We start from the raw sequence: 21,630 nt of genomic DNA, 5'->3' as shown, positions 1-21,630 counted from the left end.
ACATGGGATTAGTATCTTGCCCAAGGACACAACGACTGAGACTGTCCAAGCCGGGGCTCGAACCGGCAACCTTCCGATTACAAGGCGAACTCCCAACTCTTGAGCCACGATCGCCCCATTAGAACTAGAAGCAACCCATTCTGAACTGTTAAAAACTGCATTACACTAAAACTCGCTGGTATTGACAGAATATCCAGGCTTATTAGGGGTGGGGGAAAAAATCGATACTGTGTAGCATGGTGATATTTTGTTTGCTAATAATGTATGGATACAGGGACAGCAGAAATCGATATTTTGTTACAAAAAGGTTTTTGTGCTCTGACTTCAGAGCATGTTGATCCTTTTTCTGAGCAAGAATCCTGACATTCCTTCACTGTCCAAATGTGTTTAACTTTTTTTTGGCAGCAATAAACATGACAGTTTACTTATTTTAATTTAAGACATGTTTTATTTTAATTAAGTTTAAAACGTTTTTATTTAAAGTAAAATTATATTTTGTTTTAATTTACTTTCAAATTCTTCAGTTGCTGAAGGGGCTGCATAGTTTTCATAAACTGCATAGTTCAGAATAGCTATAATTGTACCAGATGGTTGATTCAGTTAAGTTGGACTAGACTGTAATACAAACCGTTCAGTTTGTCAACAATCAAACTGAAATGAGAGAAAGACTGAGTGTGAGACTTTGATATTAGAGAAAATGAACATTGATAAAGTTTACCTTTATGTACAGAATCTGAATATCGCAAAATATTTTTAAAAAAATTGCAATAATATCGTATCGTGCGTTAAGTATTGTGATAATATCGTATCGAGGGATGTATGGTGGTTCCCACCTCTAAGGCTTATGTCACTAAAAAGCCTGAATTACAGCCTGGTACAAAAAAAATGTTTTAAACTGTTAATGTTTCTGCTGTTTCTATAAAGTTTCATAACAACTGCAGCATCAAGGAATTTATCTTAGCGTTAGGATTTCGGCTGCTTCCACATTGTGCCTGTATTAACAAACAATGGTAAATCAAGCAGCCACACACTTAACAGGCTTCAAAATTCAGAGTCTATAAATCTCTGAATTTTACTGCCAAGATCCCTGATGGCACTGTGCGAGGAATAAGAATCTGAACATCTAAAGAGACTTAACCTTTAGGCTGCCCCGTATCTGTGCGTAATTCTTAATTCTTTCAACTCAAATTCAAAAATTCAAATTTTATTTGTCACATACAGTCATACACAGTACGATATGCAGTGAAATGCTTAGACAACTGCTCGTGACCTAAAGAAAAAAAGAAAAGGCTATGAATAAGATAGGAAATAAATATGAAAATTAAAAAGGGTAAATTTAACTAGGAAGGAATAAAATAAAGTATAAAAATTAAAGTTAAAAATGAAATAACTGTACAACACAAATTAGAATGAAGGGTAAATTTAACTGGGAAAGAATAAAATAAAATAAATTAATTAAAGTTGAAAATAAAATAACTGTACAACAAAATACACAATACTCACCTCTGGTTCTGGTTGATGAGATCTCCGATCTTACGGTTTTGCTCCTCAATGCGAGAACTTTTCTCAAACACTTCCTTTTTTAAACACTCATTTTCCTGAAAGCAGAATAAGTGCTCAGAACAGCTGCAGATGGGGGGTTTAACAACGCCTCTATAAAGCACTGCGCTGCTGATGTATGTACCTGAACAATTCTTTGGATATTGTGCAAGATCATGGAGGTTTCCATCGACACAGAAGACAAACCCGTGGAAAGGCCCCCCTGCCTTTGAAGATCATCGATCTGTTAAGATTTTGAGGAAAGAAGAAAAAAACTGAATCAAATGTTTCTGCTTTGCATTAAAGCTGCTTAATGATTTTGTACCATTTCAGAGTGTACCTTTGAAGCCAGCTGATCCACTTTATCGCCTACTTTTCCAACAGCTAAGCGAATCTCGGTGTTATGCTGTCTGGCCTCAGTCATCAAGAAGGAAGTCACATCCCCAGAGCCTTGAGAAACAACGGGAGCACACAAGGGTGTGTCATTAGGAACCATTGCATCCAGCATTATTATCATGAGATCATCAAATGAACCAGTGGCTTCCTGGTGGTTGAATCCTACCCATGTATGGGACAGCTGGTGCAGGGTAGACCTGGCCCACAGGCTGCAGTGGAGATGGAGCTAGAGGAGTCTGTGTGTAGGGTTGAAATAATGTCATGCACTGACATAAACACACACTTCCAACATGTATTAAAAAATATTAAGCTAGCACAACAGTGGCGATGCTACACCTGGAACGCGTGGCTGCTGGTTGGCAGTCCAGGCTGTGCGGTCACAGTGCTCATAACAGGAAGTAAGGCGGAGGTAGGAGGAGCATGAGGATGAGGATGTACTGCAAGAAAAACACTGCAATTTTACAGATGCAGGAAGAGAGAACTGACGGATGAGTAAGGACAAGAAGTTTACCGTGTGCAGCAGCTGCAGGAGCAGCGGTGATCGGCACTGGAGATGAAACGACGGGATGATCCTTTGCTCTGCTGCCACTGGTGTCCTGGAGATAAATGCACAGCAGTGTCAACTCACCAATGATGATGCCAGAAAAGAGTCTGGTAATGTCCACAGTTTTGAAATCAAAATGCAATGCTAGTTTCCTGTTTAACATAAATCAATTTGCTAAATTTAATTTAAGAGCATAAGACAGTGTAATAATCCCACACACCTCTACAGCTACAGGTACGGGAATAAAGTTTATCAGGCTTTGGATACAAGGGCAGTAACATTTAGGTTCTTGACAACAGGAAAATGCTAAACCAGTACACACGACAAGATACTGACCTCAAGCTCAGAGTCGCTGGATTCAGGCTGGCTGGCCGCTCCTGTCAGAAACGGCAGCATGGGCTGGCCCATTTTTGCCATTCGAGAAATCAGTTTGGCTTTAGTAGCATCTGGATTCTGAAATTGGAGAACAGCAGCTCCAATCGTTACAGCACCAAAACAAATGAATACAAAAAGCACAAAATGAGGTGCTTGCTTACAGCCAGCTGCTCACTCAGAGAGTTTGACTTTGTACGAAGTGGTGGCTCCCTGGGAAGACAAATCAGCTACTGTGAGAAAAAAAAGTTTAGAATAATAGTGCTAACGATTTTATCAGGTTTAAATCTTACCCTGGTCTTCCTGAACCTGAAGAGGGGGCCTGTGCTGAGGGCTCTGGGACCAGATTTTCAATACTGAGGGCTGGAGAAGGAGCAGCAGAGTCTCTGGAGCCAGCACTCGCCCGATCAGAGCCACTGTCCTTTGAGAACTTGACCTAAACCACAAAACAAGCTCAATAAGCTTCTAATATTTCAGAAAGTGGTTGAACTTTCTAAACAGATACAAGCAGATGATGGAGATGTTTTGTGCAGCGGATGTTACCCGTCGAAGCTCTGCTTCAAAGATAAGAGTGCTGTTAGCCGGGACACGGTTAGGGACACCCTTAGATCCGTAAGCTAAATCAGGCGGGATGACAATGAGACGACGGCCTGCCTTCTTCATCCCCAGCATCCCTTCCTCCCAGCCCTGTGCATACAGCGAGGAAGAGGAAAGAGATGATGAGGTAATAACATAACAGCAACAGAAGAATGATAAACAGCACAATCTCAGTGCTCACACACTAATTTAAAGCTATGCTAGAACCTTTCAAAAGCAACTGTAGCATTTTTGGATGATTAGAAATGCAGGAGAGACACAACACAAGAGCAAATATAAATAAGTGATGATTTAATAAACTGCAAATAATATTTATTTAATCGACAGCATCATAAGTTAAGGTGAGCCTAAAAGGCTAATCCACTGGTCTCATTTACGACCCCAGCATCGTAAAACAAATTAATATCAAACCTAATGTGAGAATGTGATATTGGCTTTTTTTGTCATTTAAGCAGGCAGCAGCTAAGTCGTTTCATGTATTGTGCTTTTTATTTTTAATGAGTGAATGAACTGTAACATATCTTTAAAACTGAGGCATTCTCCAACTTTCTCGGTTGACTAACAGTCTGTGGACAGTGAAGCATGTGGGCTGTAGTCTCTCTAAGTTAGAAACAAACGGCTCTAAGCACTGTGCAGGTTACAATCTATAACATAAGAATAGAAGCCTCTAATGTTGCTTTTGACAGTGTTTTGTTAGCTTGCCAAAATACATCACAAGCTAGCATGAGGCATGTCAGACAGTGATTAGTCTTGTCTTGTACAAAGAAAAGGGAAAAAAAAAAGAAAAGCACAAAGATTTCTGCAACATCAGTACTGATAGGGATGAGTTTTCTCTCCCACACTGGCTTCTCTTCACTGGCTGTATTGTAATTCATTATTATCAGGATGTCCTAAAAACTCCCTGAAAAGTCTTCAGCAGCAAGAGCCCTGACAGGGACTAGAAAGAGAGAGCAGATTTCTCCTGCTCCTCACATACAAGGTCTTAAATAATCAGGCCCCATCTTATCTTAATGACCTTGTAGTACCATATCACCCTATTAGAGCACTTCGCTCTCGCTCTGCAGGCCTACTTGTTGTTCCTAGAGTATTTAAAAGTAGAATGGGAGGGAGAGCCTTCAGTTTTCAGGCCCCTCTTCTGTTGAACCAGCTCCCAGTTTGGCCTAGGGAGACAGACACTATCTGTACTTTCAAGATTAGGCTTAAAATTGTCCTTTTTCATAAAGCCTAAGAAAAGGATATAGTTAAGGCTGGATCAGGTGATTCTGAATCCTCCTCTACTTATGCTGCAATAGGCTTAGCTGCTGGGGGCTTACCATGATGCTCTATTTCACTCACCATCATAATCATTATTAACTATTAATATCTGACTCCCTTCCACAGTGTATTGTATGCCGTCTTCCTCCCATCAACCCAACTGGTCATGGCAGGTGGCCGCCCTCCCCCAGCCTCATTGGACCAGAGGTTTCTTCCTCTTTTAAGGCAGTTTCTCATCACCACTGTCAAGAGTGCTTGCTCAGAGGTTTGATTGTTGAGGTTTTGTCTGTATTATTGCAGGGTCGTTACCTTATAATTTAAAGAGACTTGAGGTGACAGTTTTTGTCATTTGGCGCTATACAAATAAAACTGAATTTTAAATGAATGTAGAACTAAATCTTTTCCGAGAACAGTCAAGATGGGAAGATTAGGCAGCTCTCTGCAATATGGAGAGCATAATGTTTCGAGCTTAGTTCTTTTACAACAGGCTACTTAGTCATGGTAACAGGAACTCTGATCATCACACCTAAAATATATGCTGTACATACCGTACATATAATATTACAACGTCGTAGCGAAGGACAGTCTGGTCACATGAACGACACACAAACTTCAGTTCACTTAAATCCTGTGTGCATCAGTGAGTTTATCAAGTTGCACAGAGCTCCATAAAAATGTAGCTGGATTTACAGTGTTTAGCCATGACAGCTACATTATTCATTCACGTTTTACTGGATTCAATGAATCCACACAGAAAGCAATTAGCTCAGCATGCATTATCATGCCGCTGAAGGTTGGTTGCTAACACACATTCAATGCTCAGGCTGCTAGATAATCCTCCAATGTATATAGCACCCTGTCATGCCAATCAGCCTCCACCTCATTTAGTTTCACTCGAACCACCAACTTCATATCGCCTGCACTTATTTCACCCAGTCGCTTTTTATGGTGTTGGGTTGCCACATCACTGCATGTCACTTCAAGGTCTTAAATAATCAGGCCCCATCTTATCTTAATGACCTTGTAGTACCATATCACCCTATTAGAGCACTTCGCTCTCGCTCTGCAGGCCTACTTGTTGTTCCTAGAGTATTTAAAAGTAGAATGGGAGGCAGAGCCTTCAGTTTTCAGGCCCCTCTTCTGTGGAACCAGCTTCCAGTTTGGATTCAGGAGACAGACACTATCTCTACTTTTAAGATTAGGCTTAAAACCTTCCTTTTTGCTAAAGCATATAGTTAGGGCTGGACCAGGTGACCCTGAATCCTCCCTTAGTTATGCTGCAATAGATGTAGGCTGCCGGGGGATTCCCATGATGCATTGAGTTTTTCCTTTCCAGTCACCTTTCTCACTCACTATGTATTAACAGACCTCTCTGTGTTGAATCATATCTGTTATTAACCTCTGTCTCTCTTCCACAGCATGTCTTTTATCCTGTCTTCCTTCTCTCACCCCAACCAATCACAGCAGATGGCCCCGCCCCTCCCTGAGCCTGGTTCTGCCGGAGGTTTCTTCCTGTTAAAAGGGAGTTTTTCCTTCCCACTGTCACCAAAGTGCTGCTCATAGGGGGTCATATGATTGTTGGGCTTTTCTCTGTATCTATGAAGCGCCTTGAGGCGACTTTTGTTGTGATTTGGCGCTATATAAATAAAATTGAATTGAATTGAATTGAACTTCCTGTGTGGACAGCCCTTTGAGCTACTATTCACAGTCACTGCAGTATACTTTCACTCACTCGGATCACTTTCCCAGCTCCAATCTTCAGTCGCAGCAGCTTGTCTTTGTTTTGGTTGGAGTCAAACATCTGCAGCAATACAAATAAGATTCAAAGACTTGTTCGTCATCATAACCAGAAAATCCACAAGAGAAAAAACAAAAAACACTGATACTTGTTAAAATGAATGATGTGAGTGTTCGACCTGTCCACAAGTGTGGTTCTCCAAAAGCCAGCCGGTGTACACCACCTCCACAGAGTCTCCATTCTCCACTGACTGGCCCTCACCCAGACTGAGATCCTGCAGTACCACCACATCTACAGTCGCAGCGCTGTTCACTTTTGCTAAACATACCTGATGATAAAAGATAAGATAACCTTTATTAGTCCCACACATGAGAAACTTGTGAAGACTTCTTCATCATGTACATAATGTAGACTACACACATCGTTTTTTGAAGATCACCTGACACTTTTGGACTTTGTGCTGTCAATAAACAAAGTCTGTTTGTTTTGTGTTGGCCCAACTGTAATCACAGTATTTATTATTTGAGGCTCACCTCTTTGCAGAAGTCTGAAGCTGATTTCTCTGACTCAAACATAAGGGACCAGTTCTGCCTCTGGTCATCATAAAAAGTGCAATAATTGTTTTGCTGTACCTGCAGAGGAAGACGAGCATGTAGCCATGAAAACAGTCAGTGGGGGGAAAAATAACATTCTTGGTAACAGCTATTGACTATGTGCATGTTAGCATATGCTACTTCCGGTGCGGAAACTCCTGTGGGGAGCTTTGTTTCCGGTGTCCTATTCGCGCCTTGTTAACGGTCCAAAACAAGTTAAGCAAATGAATGAATCAAGCAGCGATTTACATTTCTATAGATGTCTCGGGCATTTACCCAATATATCTGTAAATGATGTTCATCGACTTGTCGATATTTTTCCCCTGCGCCTCAGAGCAAAAGAGAAAATGGATTCAAATGTTATATTTCTCAGCTGTCCCTCGTTTATCGCGGGTGTTATGTTCTAAAAATGACCAGCGATGGGTGAAGTAGCCAATTTTATTTTTTGACAGTGCAAAACGTTTCGTGGACATCGTGGACATACAGCACTGCTCTTCAGAGTCACACTGCTAGCATCGATGCAGCGATTCTGTACTGTACAGGAGAGACGGAGGAGATCGTCTGCAGCGATCAGGACGCAGGACACAATGTGACGTAAAAATAAGCATGCAAACTTGCACTAAAAAAATCTGCGAAACAGCGAGGTGAAAGGTGAACCGCGTTATAGCGAGGGACCGCTGTAATTTTGAAGGTAAGTCACAACATACCCTTCTTAAATACTAATGTATAGAAACCCTTACCAGCAGTTTTTTGTGTGGCTTTTTTCACGGTTTGTTAACATGCTGTGTAGGTGTGTACTCGACGAGCTGATATCGACATAACGGAAACATCTGGTTTGACTATTGTTCACCTGTAGTTTGAATGCTGAACATTTGCCTGTTTAAATCATAAGACCAGTCACTATACAGAGATGTGCTTCTGAATGTGGACGATGTGTCTTCTGCTGCAGTTCTGCTTGTGTTAAGTGATGTAAACAACTGATCATTTAAACTCTTTAAACGTCAAAATTGATCATTAGATTTTTTATGACACAACAGTGGTGAGTGTTCCCACCTTCTCTTTGTAACTTAACGCAATCTTTCCGTTTTCGAGTTTTGGACATGATTTTGGAGTATATCTTCGCAGTAGCGATTGACCGCAAAGTAAAGCTACCGGAAATGTACAACCCCCACATCCGGTCTCAAACCAGGAAGTTAGCATTTTCTCCTGCACAGGGTCAATTCTTTACAGCTGTTACAAGCTTTTCAAAAGAAAAAATATCTAAAGAACAGGGTTTAAACAGGTATCGCAGTGATTATCAGAAATATATAACTAACAGAATTTCAGATGGTGCATCTACTTCATGACTATACTCACCGTGAAAGCAAAGCCCACATGAATCTTGGCAGAGGTTACTTGTTTCTGTTGGCTTAAATACAGAAGCAGCTTGTACTGAAGAAAAGAAGAGCTGAGCTCATTATTAAAAACCAAACAAAAGTCAAAGCAGGAGCATAAAGTAAGAGACTAAATAACAAAGCTCCAACCTCTTTTGTTGTATGGTTGCCCAGCACAGCGGCTCCCAGCTTTCCCTGCTTCATGTACTGTCCATTAATACTACATGAGACAACACAGCTGTTCAGTGAACAGAGAGACAACTTTGGGGGAGTAAAGAGTTTAATTTGTGTAAAGAAAAGGGGGATAATGCTCCAAACAGATGTAAAAAAACAAACATGAAACCTGACATTTAGAATATAGCAGCCGACATATTTAGAGGAGTGCTTAAAAATGCTTTTCAAACTCACTATCTGAAGGCTTGGACTGCTGTTGCAAATAATACTGCTGGAGCTCCGGGTTGTGGAGCTGGCTTCTGATTGGATGGAGCTGCAATAATATTAAAGAAATGATCACTTGTGGCTCTGCACGACAACTGGATGTAAATTCAGCAACGCTGCAGTTCTGAGGCTGTTACCTTGGTTGGAGCTCTTTCTGGGCTGTTTGGGGGCTGTGTACTGGAATGACTCGTTCCCCTGACTGGTTTCCTGGTCTAATCCAAACAGGGAAGCCAGCTTGGCCCTAAAAAACACAAACGATTATGTACATGTGGTTGTATTTGCATTGATATATGGTGCTTTAAAAAAAAAAAAAACATGCTGGACATCTATACTGATACTGGGTAATGTGTTGGGAATGAAAGTTTGCAAAATAATGTCATGGAAATTAAAATGATTATATAAAAATTATCATATTGTTTGCATGTCCGAAACATCAAACCATGACCCCAAATAGATGACAGATGGTTTCCTGGGGATCTCCCCTCAAACACAATCTTGACCAGCTGAAGTGACACCAACACGGCAGCATGCACCAGTGGATGTGACATTGTTCTGGGGAAGGGCCTCTGTGCCACAGGGGCTGAGCAGTGAGCCGAACTCTTCACCCCTACTCTACAGCCCAACTGTTTACCACACATTGGTAGAAGGTTATTGCTACGGTGGTAATACTGTATCCGTTTATACGTCTGATAGGCATGCTTGACTAAAATCTGTTTCCTTATGTCCTTGCATTTTACTGTATTAAGTAATTAAAAATAGCTACAAAAGTAGTAACAATGCTTGCTTGTTTTTTATTATTATTATTATTATTATTATTATTATTATGACAACAGCCAGAGACATACCAATTAAAGCTAGTAACATTGACTACTGAGCTAACCAAAAACAGCCTGGGTTTCTATTTCTTATAGAGGTAGACTACAAATGTAGTTGTCAGGCACAGCTACATCCACACTAGCCCGGATAGATTTGAAAGCGGCGTTTTCGTCTGAAAGCGAACGCGAGTGAGAATTAAAGGATTTGAAGAAAAGCTATCTGCAGCATGTACAAACTGATATTAATCTTTAATAGGACTGTCAAAAGTGAGAGCAAACAAAACAACTGCTGTATAATGCCCTCTGCTATCTTAGTTTAGTTGGTCACATGACTGCGTCACATGACTAAAATGTAATTGTTTTCAAAAAGTCTGTTTTTGCTGTCCACACCGCGACGTGAAAGCGCTGTTTTTAAATGTATGTATTTTCAAAACGCTGCATTTTCCTTGAGCGAAAACGCCGTCTCAGTGTGAACAGGAGGCCAAAACGGAGAGAAAACAAGGTGTGGACGTAGCCACAGTGTCATGGTGCTGCCACCACCACCCACCCCTCTTTACTGAAATCCCACCTACTCTTATGTGTGATGGCAACTCTTCAAGAGACAAAGACCAGGAAGGAACCAGGTCCAGACAGCGTGTCACCCTCCTGCCTCAAAGTATGCTCTGACCAGCTGGTTCCCATCTTCACACTGATCTTCAACAGATCCCTGAAACTGTGTGAAGTCCCCTCCCATTTCAAGCACTCCACAATCATCTTGGTCACTGGGTTAAATGACAACAGACCTGTCACCCTGATATCCTTTGAAAGACTGGTGCTGGCCTACTGGTGCTGGTTCACCAGGCCTCGAGTATGGACAGCTTGTTGTACTTCTTAGGCACCAGTTTCTTCATCACACCTTCCTGCAGTTCTGACAGATGGCTAACTTCCCTCCGTGCTGCCTTGATCTTGGCCTCTAGTCTTCTTCTCCATGGAGGGCAATACTCTTTATGGGTATTATTCAGCTTGTAGCCAAGTCATCTCAAGGATCACTCTTGCTATCGAATAGATCAGCTGCTTGGTTTCAGTGATGGTCGCAGTAGACATTGTCCTTAATGTTGCATTAGCATCTTCTAATAGACTTTCAGATGGTACTTCATGCATTCTTTGGAACTGGCCATGGATAATCCAGATTTCCAGCTTAGGCATAATCCTCTCTTTCAGGCCAGCTGCTCTCACATTCAACATACCAGTTGTAATTCGGGCTTGGTACCCAATCTTGAAGTGTGGGGATGATTGCAAGATGGCATACAGACATATGCAGCAGCACAGCGCTCCCAACTACTCCTCCAATGCAGCGGTCCCCAACACCCGGGCTGTGGACCGGTACCGGTCCGTGAGTCGTTTGGTGGCGGGCCGCGAGAGTTGAGGCTCGGGTGTGAAATGTACGGTTATCAGGGTTTTTATCGTTAAGTCGGTTTCCCCGGGTCTTTTTCTGTATTGTAGTTGTATGTCTTATTTTGAAAGAACTATTTACGCATTGCCATAGCGACCAGAGAGCATCAAGAAGCAGAGAGGAGGATCTCCAAAGGTTGAATTTGTTCCTCTGGACGTAGCGTTTTGTGGGAGAAATGTTTCGTCACTCATCCAGGTGACTTCTTCAGTCTCAGCTGACTGCAGGTGTCCTCAAACGCTACGTCCAGACGAACAGAATCAACCTTTGGAGATTTCCTTACCTGGATCACTGAGCATGCAAGACAGAGAGGATGTTACTCTCAATGTTGTTGGCGCATTTCAGGAAGTGGCTGCTAATAAAGTTACACAATTACACAGCTGAATTCGGTTTATTATTATTATATTTGCAAAATACCACAGTTTTTGTCTTTGTCTGTATCATTCTATTTTGTTGTATTTATCCGCGACACCTTAAAGGCTGGTCCGTGAAAATATTGTCTGATATTAAACTGGTCCGTGGTGCAAAAGGTTGGAGACCGCTGCTCTAATGTGTGTCTTTCTCTTGTTTTGTATACGTGTCTCATATCTGTCATTTATTCCTGCCGTCTTTATATTTTATGACCCAACTTCCTCACTCCCCCTTGCCATAGCATTTGTGTAGAGATTAAGGTAACTGCAGAGAGTAAGGAGTCAGCTGAACAAGAAAAACAAGATAACAAGATAATAAGACAGTCAAAGGAGGAGACTGGTGCCACTGACATCAGGGCAGGAAAGTTCCCTAGCATGCATGGAAGGTTTCACCACAAAAATCCAGCACTCTGACACTTTACACTAAGTGGAAGGAAAGAAGCTTAGGACTAGTGAGTACCAGAACCACTGTTCAGGATGAAACAAAGATCCGCCAGCATATCGGAAAGATGACACAACTGATCCTACAAATGGCTGGACAAAGCTGGACTAAAACACAGCACAGAGGCACTAATCATGGCAGCACAGGAATATGCACAAGACTGACAGAGGCTGGGTCTACAACACTAAGCACGAGCCCAGGTGCAGGCTGAAATGGTGACGAGGCCAAGACTTCCAGATACTGATGGACAAATTGGTGGCAGCTAAGCAACCACATGTAGTAGTGGAGGGCAAGAAGAGGAAGAAGCTTGTAGTGACAGATATAGCCATCGCAAGAGATAGCAAAGAACACAAAAGCTTGAGGAATACCAAGAGCTAGAGATGATGTGGAAGGTGAAGGCAACAGTGAGCCCTGTGATCATCAGAATACTGTTGACCACAGGCAGTACCCGCCAGACGGCGGTAACAGCGCCAACATTTTATTTTATAGTCAAGTTCCCGGGTATAAACTGCATATATATCAACCAGTTATTCATCTCTATGTATGTCTTTATTCTAGCATCATCACACATGTGTAAACAAGAAAGTCTCACAAAACCACACATCATCGAGATGTCATTATTGTAACCATTTTAACCACTACCAGCTGATGTTTTTGTTTTTAAAATTTATTCAAATATACTATTTTGTCCACAGTCATAATACCCACATGGAAAAGATATTTATAAATCTTATGAAGTTTGTATCTGTCTTGTGTGAAACTTGTATGAAAAGCACACAAGAGTGAAAACAGATATAAGATCCCATGAAAAATTATATAAATGAAACTTGTATCTTATGGATTCTTACTAAAACAATATATGAAAGTAGCCACTTTCATGAGTAAAGCATATCAGCCTTATATGATTCACTATATGAAGTAGGCCACAGCTGATGCAAGTTTTTTCTATTTCTTTTCCATATGGGGAGGTAAATTATGTGGGACAGTAAGTAAACCGTCACATATTTCACATGACATCAAGATTCTTTCTCTAATCACATATTTTATAAGCAAATGGCTGAAATGATTAGTTCGTTATCCAATTACTTGCCAAGTCATTTTTAGTCACCAACTAATGGTGGCAGCCTGATACTGACCCCTGGAACTCCTTCCACTGGTAATCACTGCCATCTCCCAGAACAGACATGTTGAAAGCCTTAACGCATTCATCTCCGACGGTAAGGAACTGGGCTGAGGAGGGGCAGCCAGTTTGCATGTGTGGGTCAGAATCCTTTTAACGCTTCTTCCAATGCTCGTCTCGCTAGCTATGCTGACCACTCGACCCCCAGTGCTATCACACCTGTGTGACAAATTCAACAGCGTAGCAGAAAAAGAAGAAAAGCGCAGCGCTCTGGCTTTAGTGCTACACGGTCTTTGGAGGGAAGAGATGGGCTGTAGCAGAAGCCTTCAACTCCAGTCTACTCTAACAAGCAGCATGTGAGAGGAATTAGATTCCATAACACTTGTCCCTCCTCAACAACAGGCTCGACGCTTGCCACTGATCCCAAACGCTCACACACACACTGCACTACAGTCACACACAACTCGTGCAGAGGGAGGAGGCATGAGGAAAGTGGCAAAGATTAAAAAGTCAGCTGGAAGCTTTCCTAATACTCAGGGAGTCTGTCCCATGACAAAAGTGCACCAAGTTTGGGTCTTTCAACACACAGATCCCTTTTTTTCTTTAAAGAATGACACTAAGAAAGCTGCAAAACGCTGCATTTTGAAAATAGTGTCAAATTAATTGTTTTAATTGCTATGCAAAGGTTTGAACTTACACACAGCTCCTTTAAGCTACCGCATACTAAGGCCAGGCTTTGGCTGAAAAATGTAAAAGAATAAAAAATAAATCAATGAATAAATAAATTACTACATTTGTAGAGCTGTTTGATATAACGATATATATCGGATGACGATTTAAAAACGTCGTTTCATTTTACGCTATCGTTTGTTTCGTGGTGTCGCAAAATAAACTTTATGGCAATATTTTTTTTCATGGTTCTGATGGTCACTGTAGTTATTATTAATTTCTTAAAGTTCTCTCTTTCTCTTATATTTAATATAACCACACTACGGACGGACAAGCGCCTGTTTTTATGGGTTGTCGTTAGCAACAACGACGGTAAAACCATCGCATGTCCGCTTGTTTATTTTCCACATAAACCTTTCACAATAAAGCTCAAGATCCTGTTGAGACTTTTCAAAATAAACGGAATCACGTGAAAAAGTATGCAGAGTATTGAGGGATGAGAAGCAAAAAAAAGAGTCGTCAGGTGCTAAAAAATAAACCTTAGACTCAAACGTTAGAACAGGCTTTTCCCCGCAGCACGCCGTGTAATAAATACAAAGAAAACGGCGCCGTTACAACCTATGTCTAAAAATGTATCGTTTCATGCATCGGTCAAAACACTCGACTCCAGCTACATGACGCACAGCTGGAAACACTTCACGCAAGTCGAGATTCACAGAATTTACAGAAAATGTTAATTTTTTTGTGATTTGTATCGTTATCGGGACGATAGATGTTTTATATCGGGATATGAGATTTTGGTCATATCGCACAGCCCTAATTCATAGGTTTGATAGTGTGCTTGGCATCATTGTCCTGTTGCATGGCTGTCTCAGCCAACCTTTAGCCCTCGACAGATGGCCTTTTACTCCACAATACATCTCCCAGATGCTCTATGAGTGTCACCTGGTCCAGTTAGAGACGTGATTATCAGATAATGAGTTCATGGTTTTTAGAAATTTAGAGAGAACATAAAAATTTAACAATAAAATACATCACTGTTGCAAGAAAGAAGAAAATTAGATTAATACTTCATAAAATTGTTAATCTAGTGATTTAGTATGTAGTGGTTAACTGTTTTATTGCTGCGAGTGCTCTTTATAGTGCTGAAGCTCAGTGGATACAGTCAACATAAAATGATAACGTCCCATAGCGCAGTAAAGGTGAAGTGAAATTGATTCTGTTTTTTGGCATATCAATGTGAAACTGCTCTTACTGATTGAATGGGTATTTGTGGCATGCGTCCTATGCTCTAACTGCATTTCCAGTAGTGTAAAAAAAGGAGCTAAGTCAAAATCAAGTATAAATATGTTTACACATTTTGTGAATCGTTAAATGAATACACACACATTCCCATGACAACGTGACACACAGTTTGCATTAACAACTGGGATTACATCATGTATCCCCCAGTACAAACTCTATAGTACTCTTAAAACATTGGTTTTTATTTTTCATTGGTAGTGTTTTAAAACACATACCTGAATACATCTGATCGGTAAACGTCCAAAACTTGCTTCTACGGACACACTTCCCCATTCTTATCAATGACCGTTTACCTTCCTAATTCCTATGGAAGCAGTAAACTCTATCGAGTCATGTGAACTCTTTTTCACATAACTGTATACCACAGTTAAATGTAGTATGGCCATCAAACTGTCTATATCACTGTGAATCAGCCTGAAGTGTTCTCATTGTATTCATTTTATTTTATTTTTTTAAACTGTGTGTCACAGTTTTAGACGTCCCATATCATGCTGCTTTTGTGGCTTTAGTTTCTAGAAGTAACCTCTTTATATGCACATGGTAAATGGCCTGCATTTGTATAGCGCTTTTCTAGTCCTTAAGGACCCCAAAGCGCTTTACACTACATTCAGTCATTAACCCATTCACACACTGGTGATGGCAGCTACATTGTAGCCACAGCTGCCCTGGGGCGCACTGACAGAGGCTGCCGGACACAGGCGCCACCGGGCCCTCTGACCACCACCAGTAGGCAAACATGGGGTTAGTATCTTGCCCAAGGATATTTGGCATCCAGCCAGGAGGCAGCCTGGGATCGAACCATCTGATTAGTGGCTGACCTGCTCTGCCACCTGAGCTACAGCCACCATTTTTTACATGTAGGCTTCCATAGTAAATACATTCATTTTCATTCACCAGTTAGATGTTAATAGTCAGAATGTGGCTTGAGGAATCCTGTACTGCTTACATTGAGGGCAAGATGGGTTACATGTTTTTCAAAAACACTTTGAAGCTCAAACAACAGTCCAGTATCTCACAATTTACTTGGCTGTCATTTTTTTCTGAAAAGAAAATATCCTGATGTCAGATCTTGTTGTGCCCATTCCCCCTGTGTGCAAAGCATCTCTCCTCACTCACACACATTTTTAAACAAGAAAGTCTGTGGCCAGTTCACACGTGAAAAAACATCATGCACCAACTAATTTCCACGCATAGTGACCTGTCCATAAAATAAGTTAATAACGGTTTTTTTTTTTCAGCAAATGGAAATAATGAAACTCTTTAATTTGCAATAGCGTCCTTCTGAACGCGATGACGTTTACTGTGAAAAGGGGTAAACGTCATCGCGCTAGCCCATGTTCAAGATGTGTGTGTTTAAAAAACAAAAAGCCCCGAAGTTTTGCAGGTTTTTGCCTGATAAAATCATCTACTTCTTTTATGCGTTTATTGCGGGCGACAGATAAACACGAAAAATTCCATTTGATGAAGGCTGAGAAGCTACATTCATGAATGCTACTTGGAGAATGAGTCACAGAATCATGTGAGCAGGCAGAACCAACACCGGAGTGTTTGATATAAGCAATCATAGTGCCTCAAACCTATAAGAGGTCACACTTTGCATGACAAAACGATTCAAACCCGCTCACACATGTTAACTTTACACTGTATTAATAGTCCTCAACTTCACTTAAATGCCGTTTTATTTTCTTCATTGTGTATATGAGGTCACTTTGAAATTCGGCACAGATGTGTTGCTTTGACAAAACTTCACATCACTTCACCATGATTCTCTTGATATTCTGGTAAAACACGTCACAAAGGCAATTAAAACCATAACTGAAATATGTACTACATGTTAGAAAGGGGCTTAAAATGATCCGCCTGCTCTTTAGACTTTTTTAATGGTGGTGGACTTCATTTAATCACGATTAATACAAAGATTAAAATGCAGGCTGGGTCAACGGCTAGAACATGGGCTAAATCCTGGTAAGCTAGTTAGCTTATAGCCTAAAGAGCATTAGCTCGGAGTACAAAACCAACTCACCCTCCTGTGGGAGACAAGAAGTCTCCGTCCTCATCGTCCCCGACGAACATTTTTTAAAAGTTTGAAGCCTTCGTCTATTAAATAAAAGAAACGCACAAAAATATATTAACTGTTTGACATGACTAGTCTGCGACTTCCCCTTCCTGCTTGTGCAAAAGTCAGCTGACTGTCCACCTGATCCGAGTTCAATTGACCGCAACTACCACTAGAGGGAGACAAAGACCATATATAATCCCTGAAACACGGCCAGGACAGGTGAGGTAGGCAAATGGCACAAGGTCATCAGGAGTTGAGTGTTGCTCAGGCTGTGTCCCAATCCAGGGTCTGCAGCCTTAAAGGCCGCATTTTAAGGCCGATTACATCACAGCGGCGCAACGGAGGCTGTACCAATTCAAAGGCTGCTCGAAATGCGGCCCTCAAATGTGTCCTTCATTTCCCTGAATTTTAAGGCTGTGGCGGTGTAGACTTCATGGCCCAACATATCCCACAATTCATAGCGCGGCAGTCGGTGTGGATAATTTTGCGGCAGACGACAGAAGCGGAGCGGCTGAAGAGTAAACTGTGAAAAGTAAGTACTGAATATTATGTCACTTATTTATGTGCAAATGTTTAATAATGAAGAACATTAAAACATTACTGTTGGCCACATGTCGGCAAAGTTATGTGACATTAGTGATGTTTGTACTTTCAGCGTTTACTTGGTTTTAAAGCCTTTAAAATATAATAATACAATAGTCGACCTTAATCTTACAGAGAATGTGATGATTTTATGTTTAATTAAAGTCAGTCATATATCCACAAACACAACAAGCTGAAAGTCAGTGATGCTGCTCGGTTTGCAGTCCTGAATATCACGGCACGAGCAGGATTCACTGCACTGTTAATGTTAGCTATGTTATATTGCTGCCTCTGTCCGGTGGTGTCGAGCCAAACGGACTTTAACGTGTGTTTGAACGAGCTGACGGTTCACTCGTTAAGCTGAAAGAAAGATGCTTTAATCACAGGAGTCACACATGTGTCCACTGTACCATCTGGGAACTCTTCTTGTTTAGCACTCGTAATAACACAAACACTAAATCCTCCTGTTTGTAGCAGTGTGTACACCTGAGACTGTCACCTGTCTGTCTGTCCTGCACTCTCTCTCTGTTTCTTTCTCTCTGATTGTGGAATAAAAGTATGAACATGTGTTTATAAGTTACACTTGTGTTTGAATCCTGCAGCTTATCACACATTTGATTTCCATGTGTGACGACTGCAAGTGTCCAGAGTGAGGACAGACTGAGGGACCCACTGCTGCACATCATCTGTGAGGCTTTGCACCCCTGATGATCCACCAGGACAAACTCAGCAGTGTGTGAGGAAGAGGAGGAGGAAGAGCCAGCAGCAGCTGACAGATGGAGAGAATAGACAGACTGTTCCCTGTTTGTGAAGGACTGTTAGGAAAGTTTAACATAACTAATTGTCTGTCCTGAATCAGTCTTATTAGGTAATGTTAATATAATTTGATCATCCCAGTGTTTGCAGTGTGGGAGACAGTACTCAGGGCCTTCAAGTTACACACTATGAAAGGCAGCAACAAGTTTAATGTTCAGAAACCTAAAGTATGTATCAGCAGCAGAATGGAGCTAAAAATAAATGTTTGTTTCAGTTCTATGAAGCTTTGAGTATTTTGGATCAGTAGCACTGCTATGTTTGTTGCATCATATTGCTGTAATTGTTTATATGCTTTATATATTCTGAGGTAAGTTGATCTATAGTGTTACATCATATTCTATAAGGATGTTATGTGTTTGTAGACTTTCTGCCCAGTTTGACCCATTTAGCAGAAGTCAGCCTGTTTAAGGCTCTGATATCTATTCTGTGTGACTTAAAGCAGTTATGACATGGTCTGATTTTCTCACCCAATAAAGGAATATTTCATATATCAGTCTACTCTTCATTCTATCAGACACAGTTTTCACAGCTCGTACATTTTCTTTTTATAAATATATGTAAGCAATGAGCCAAATTTAGTAATGCCAACATATTAAACGAACAATATTTGCCTCTTATATATGATACATCTATATATACACTGTCACAGATACTTGTCTTTGAGTGAAGATTTAAGGTGATTGGAAATGTAAATAAACGCAACTTGAATCTGAAGCTCAGTATTTGACACAGTTCAAGTTCACTGCTGTAATATATCATAATAATCTGACAATAACTAGAATATTGGCCATATTATATTTACAGTACCAAAGTGAGATGATTTTAGTCTCATGAACAACATTAGCTAATTGTTATTTACTAGCTAATCTTGAAATGTTCAGTACAGAAATGAAGCCCAACAATCATGTTTTACAGTCCTGTGGTCTCAGCCTCAGATACTCAACTGATCAAAGTGATCTCATTTATAAAAAACGAATTTACAAAAAAACATTTTTCTCCTTCATTTCTGTCACACAAAGCTGTATGAAATGTTTCACGCGGTTAGTATCATGGTTGCTAGGCAACCTGAGCAGCGCGACGAAGGCTACATCGTCCCATTTCACAAGCCTCGCACTTCCGCACTTCTTGTACTTCCTAGCACGCGCCGTACCTAGTACGCGAACTGCCCAGACTCCGAAGCATGCGGTCGCTGGATTGGGACACAGCCATTCAGGGGACGTTGTCCTTTAGTCAACTCTGACCTTCGACCTTACAAGAAAAAGAAGAAAAAGAGCAGAGAATAATTTAAAAGATAAAATTGTTATTCCTGATTTTTAAAAAAGACAAATGTGAAATTCATAATCAATGAGAGGGCTATGATCCCGACTGAAATGACTGCTGCTGTACTTTTGGGAGCACTAATTATTACAAATAATTGTTATTGCTTTGTGGTTATTATATATGTAGTACATTTCATATATTATATCAATATATTCTTTTTTTAATGAGGTGAAGACACTATACATACATATTCACATCTGATTTATGAATATTTAATGAAATCATTTTAATGTTATAAAATTATTTCTATAAATTTACTGTGAAAAACATTCTGAAGCAACACATCTGATTTAAATGGGATTATTAAATACTCGTGTTTTTTTTTCAAGTGTTTATCTACCATTGTTTTAAAAATAGATCTCATATTCACATAAATGCAACCACATTTCCCTCCATCAGTGTTAATACTGAGTAAGACTCAAACCTTCCTTGTTTTAAAAGTTCATTAAAAGAGCTACATTCACTGGCTCAACTCCAAACAGCATAGGTCAGTCCTGACCGACAGCAACACAGTTTAATGTGATATGAGCACCGGTGTTTGTATGTAAATGTATTTGCAGACACTAACAACACTCCATCCTTTCTGTGGAAGTATAAGTGGACCACTTGCAAGCACAGATTGGTAAACTGTTAAATGCAGACTGACTTATCTCAAATAATTTATTTTTATGATGAGATGTTCATGGTGTGTCTGTTTGCCTGTGCGTCAGGCTGGCGACCTGTCCAGGGTGTACCCCGTCTCTTGCCCTATAGTAGCTGGGATAGGCTCCAGCCCCCTGGGACCCTGATAAGGATAAGTTGAAGAGAATGGATGGATGTTCGCGGCGTACACAGAACAAATCTTGCTGACACTGATAATGTACAGATTTCACCCTTGGCATTCCCATGAGGTTGAGTAGTGTCCTAAAAGCCAAAACATTCCCTTTAGTTCATGCATGTTGATACATGAAATATCTTTGCCACTAGGCTAGGAGAACATGTGGTATGTCATTGATCTGATTACACCGTCAGAGCAAATATCTAGACAGTGATTGTGTTATACAGCTAAACATTTAATGTCATTTTATTAGGAAAAGTTAGATTTTACATCAAAGTAAAATATGTTTCTCCATTCTTTCTTTTTTAATTGAAGTGGCTACCCCCCCTTTTGATCTCTCTGGATAGATTACCCCTTCATAACAAATGTAGGGCTGAATCCAGCCAGGAAGTTTGGGCCAAAAATTCAAATTTGTTTTAAATCTAACTGTCCAGCTGTCTCCAATATGACCTTATTGGAGCTCTTCGTTTGTTCCCTGTAGGGATGCACCGATACCGATACTGGTATCGGGTATCGGGCCAATACTGTAAAATGTGTGTGTACTCATACTCGTAAAAGTTAACCGATACCATGAACCAATACCAACTTAATCAGAGGGTGGCTTGTCATTTCTGTTGTAGTTTTTTAGATTGGCCACTAGGGGGACATCCCGCGCTAAACAGGCACAGGGTTAGGCGAGTGAGACTGGCAGCTCCAGATAAAAAAGAGAAACTGGAGGCTGCTGTAGCTAGGCTAAACAAAATGTCAGCAGTGTGGAACAGCCAACTTTAACTCAGGTTTTGGAAAAGCGAAGAAAAATGTCAAGAGAAAATCCACGGGCAGTTAAAATAACAGAGGCTCGACTCATTTTATCGCTCTGGATGACCAGCCAATGCCGGTCGTGGAAAACATAGGATTGAACCGTCTTCTCAGCATACTCGAGCCGTGATATGAAATATAATAAATGAACAGAAGTGTTTATTTATTATTCTGAAAGCTCGAGACAGTGCCAATAGTTCAGTG

General features: G+C 40.7%; 1 protein-coding gene across 2 annotated transcripts in view; it reads right to left on the bottom strand.

The window, feature by feature from the left end:
- Positions 1-17,275, bottom strand: part of fkbp15b (FKBP prolyl isomerase family member 15b) — a 30,398-nt gene extending 13,123 nt beyond the window's left edge. The window contains exons 1-18 of one of the 2 annotated variants that reach the window (XM_085180534.1): positions 17,058-17,275; positions 8,982-9,085; positions 8,815-8,893; positions 8,557-8,626; positions 8,390-8,464; positions 6,974-7,072; positions 6,619-6,768; positions 6,435-6,503; positions 3,395-3,538; positions 3,145-3,287; positions 3,016-3,064; positions 2,816-2,932; positions 2,447-2,531; positions 2,272-2,372; positions 2,102-2,171; positions 1,880-1,989; positions 1,685-1,783; positions 1,504-1,598 (exon numbers count right to left, since the gene is read on the bottom strand). In XM_085180534.1, coding sequence (XP_085036660.1) covers positions 1,504-1,598; positions 1,685-1,783; positions 1,880-1,989; positions 2,102-2,171; positions 2,272-2,372; positions 2,447-2,531; positions 2,816-2,932; positions 3,016-3,064; positions 3,145-3,287; positions 3,395-3,538; positions 6,435-6,503; positions 6,619-6,768; positions 6,974-7,072; positions 8,390-8,464; positions 8,557-8,626; positions 8,815-8,893; positions 8,982-9,085; positions 17,058-17,107 — 1,709 coding nt within the window. In that variant the 5' untranslated portion in view covers positions 17,108-17,275. The remainder of the gene's footprint in view (positions 1-1,503; positions 1,599-1,684; positions 1,784-1,879; positions 1,990-2,101; positions 2,172-2,271; positions 2,373-2,446; positions 2,532-2,815; positions 2,933-3,015; positions 3,065-3,144; positions 3,288-3,394; positions 3,539-6,434; positions 6,504-6,618; positions 6,769-6,973; positions 7,073-8,389; positions 8,465-8,556; positions 8,627-8,814; positions 8,894-8,981; positions 9,086-17,057) is intronic. The other variant, XM_085180535.1, reaches the window with a different exon arrangement.
- Positions 17,276-21,630: the final 4,355 nt, after the last annotated feature.

Source organism: Neolamprologus multifasciatus, chromosome 12, assembly GCF_963576455.1.
Source record: "Neolamprologus multifasciatus chromosome 12, fNeoMul1.2, whole genome shotgun sequence".
NCBI lineage: Eukaryota > Metazoa > Chordata > Actinopteri > Cichliformes > Cichlidae > Neolamprologus > Neolamprologus multifasciatus.
The sequence above is the reverse complement of the archived record's forward strand: the minus strand, read 5'-3'. Positions and strand labels throughout refer to the sequence as shown.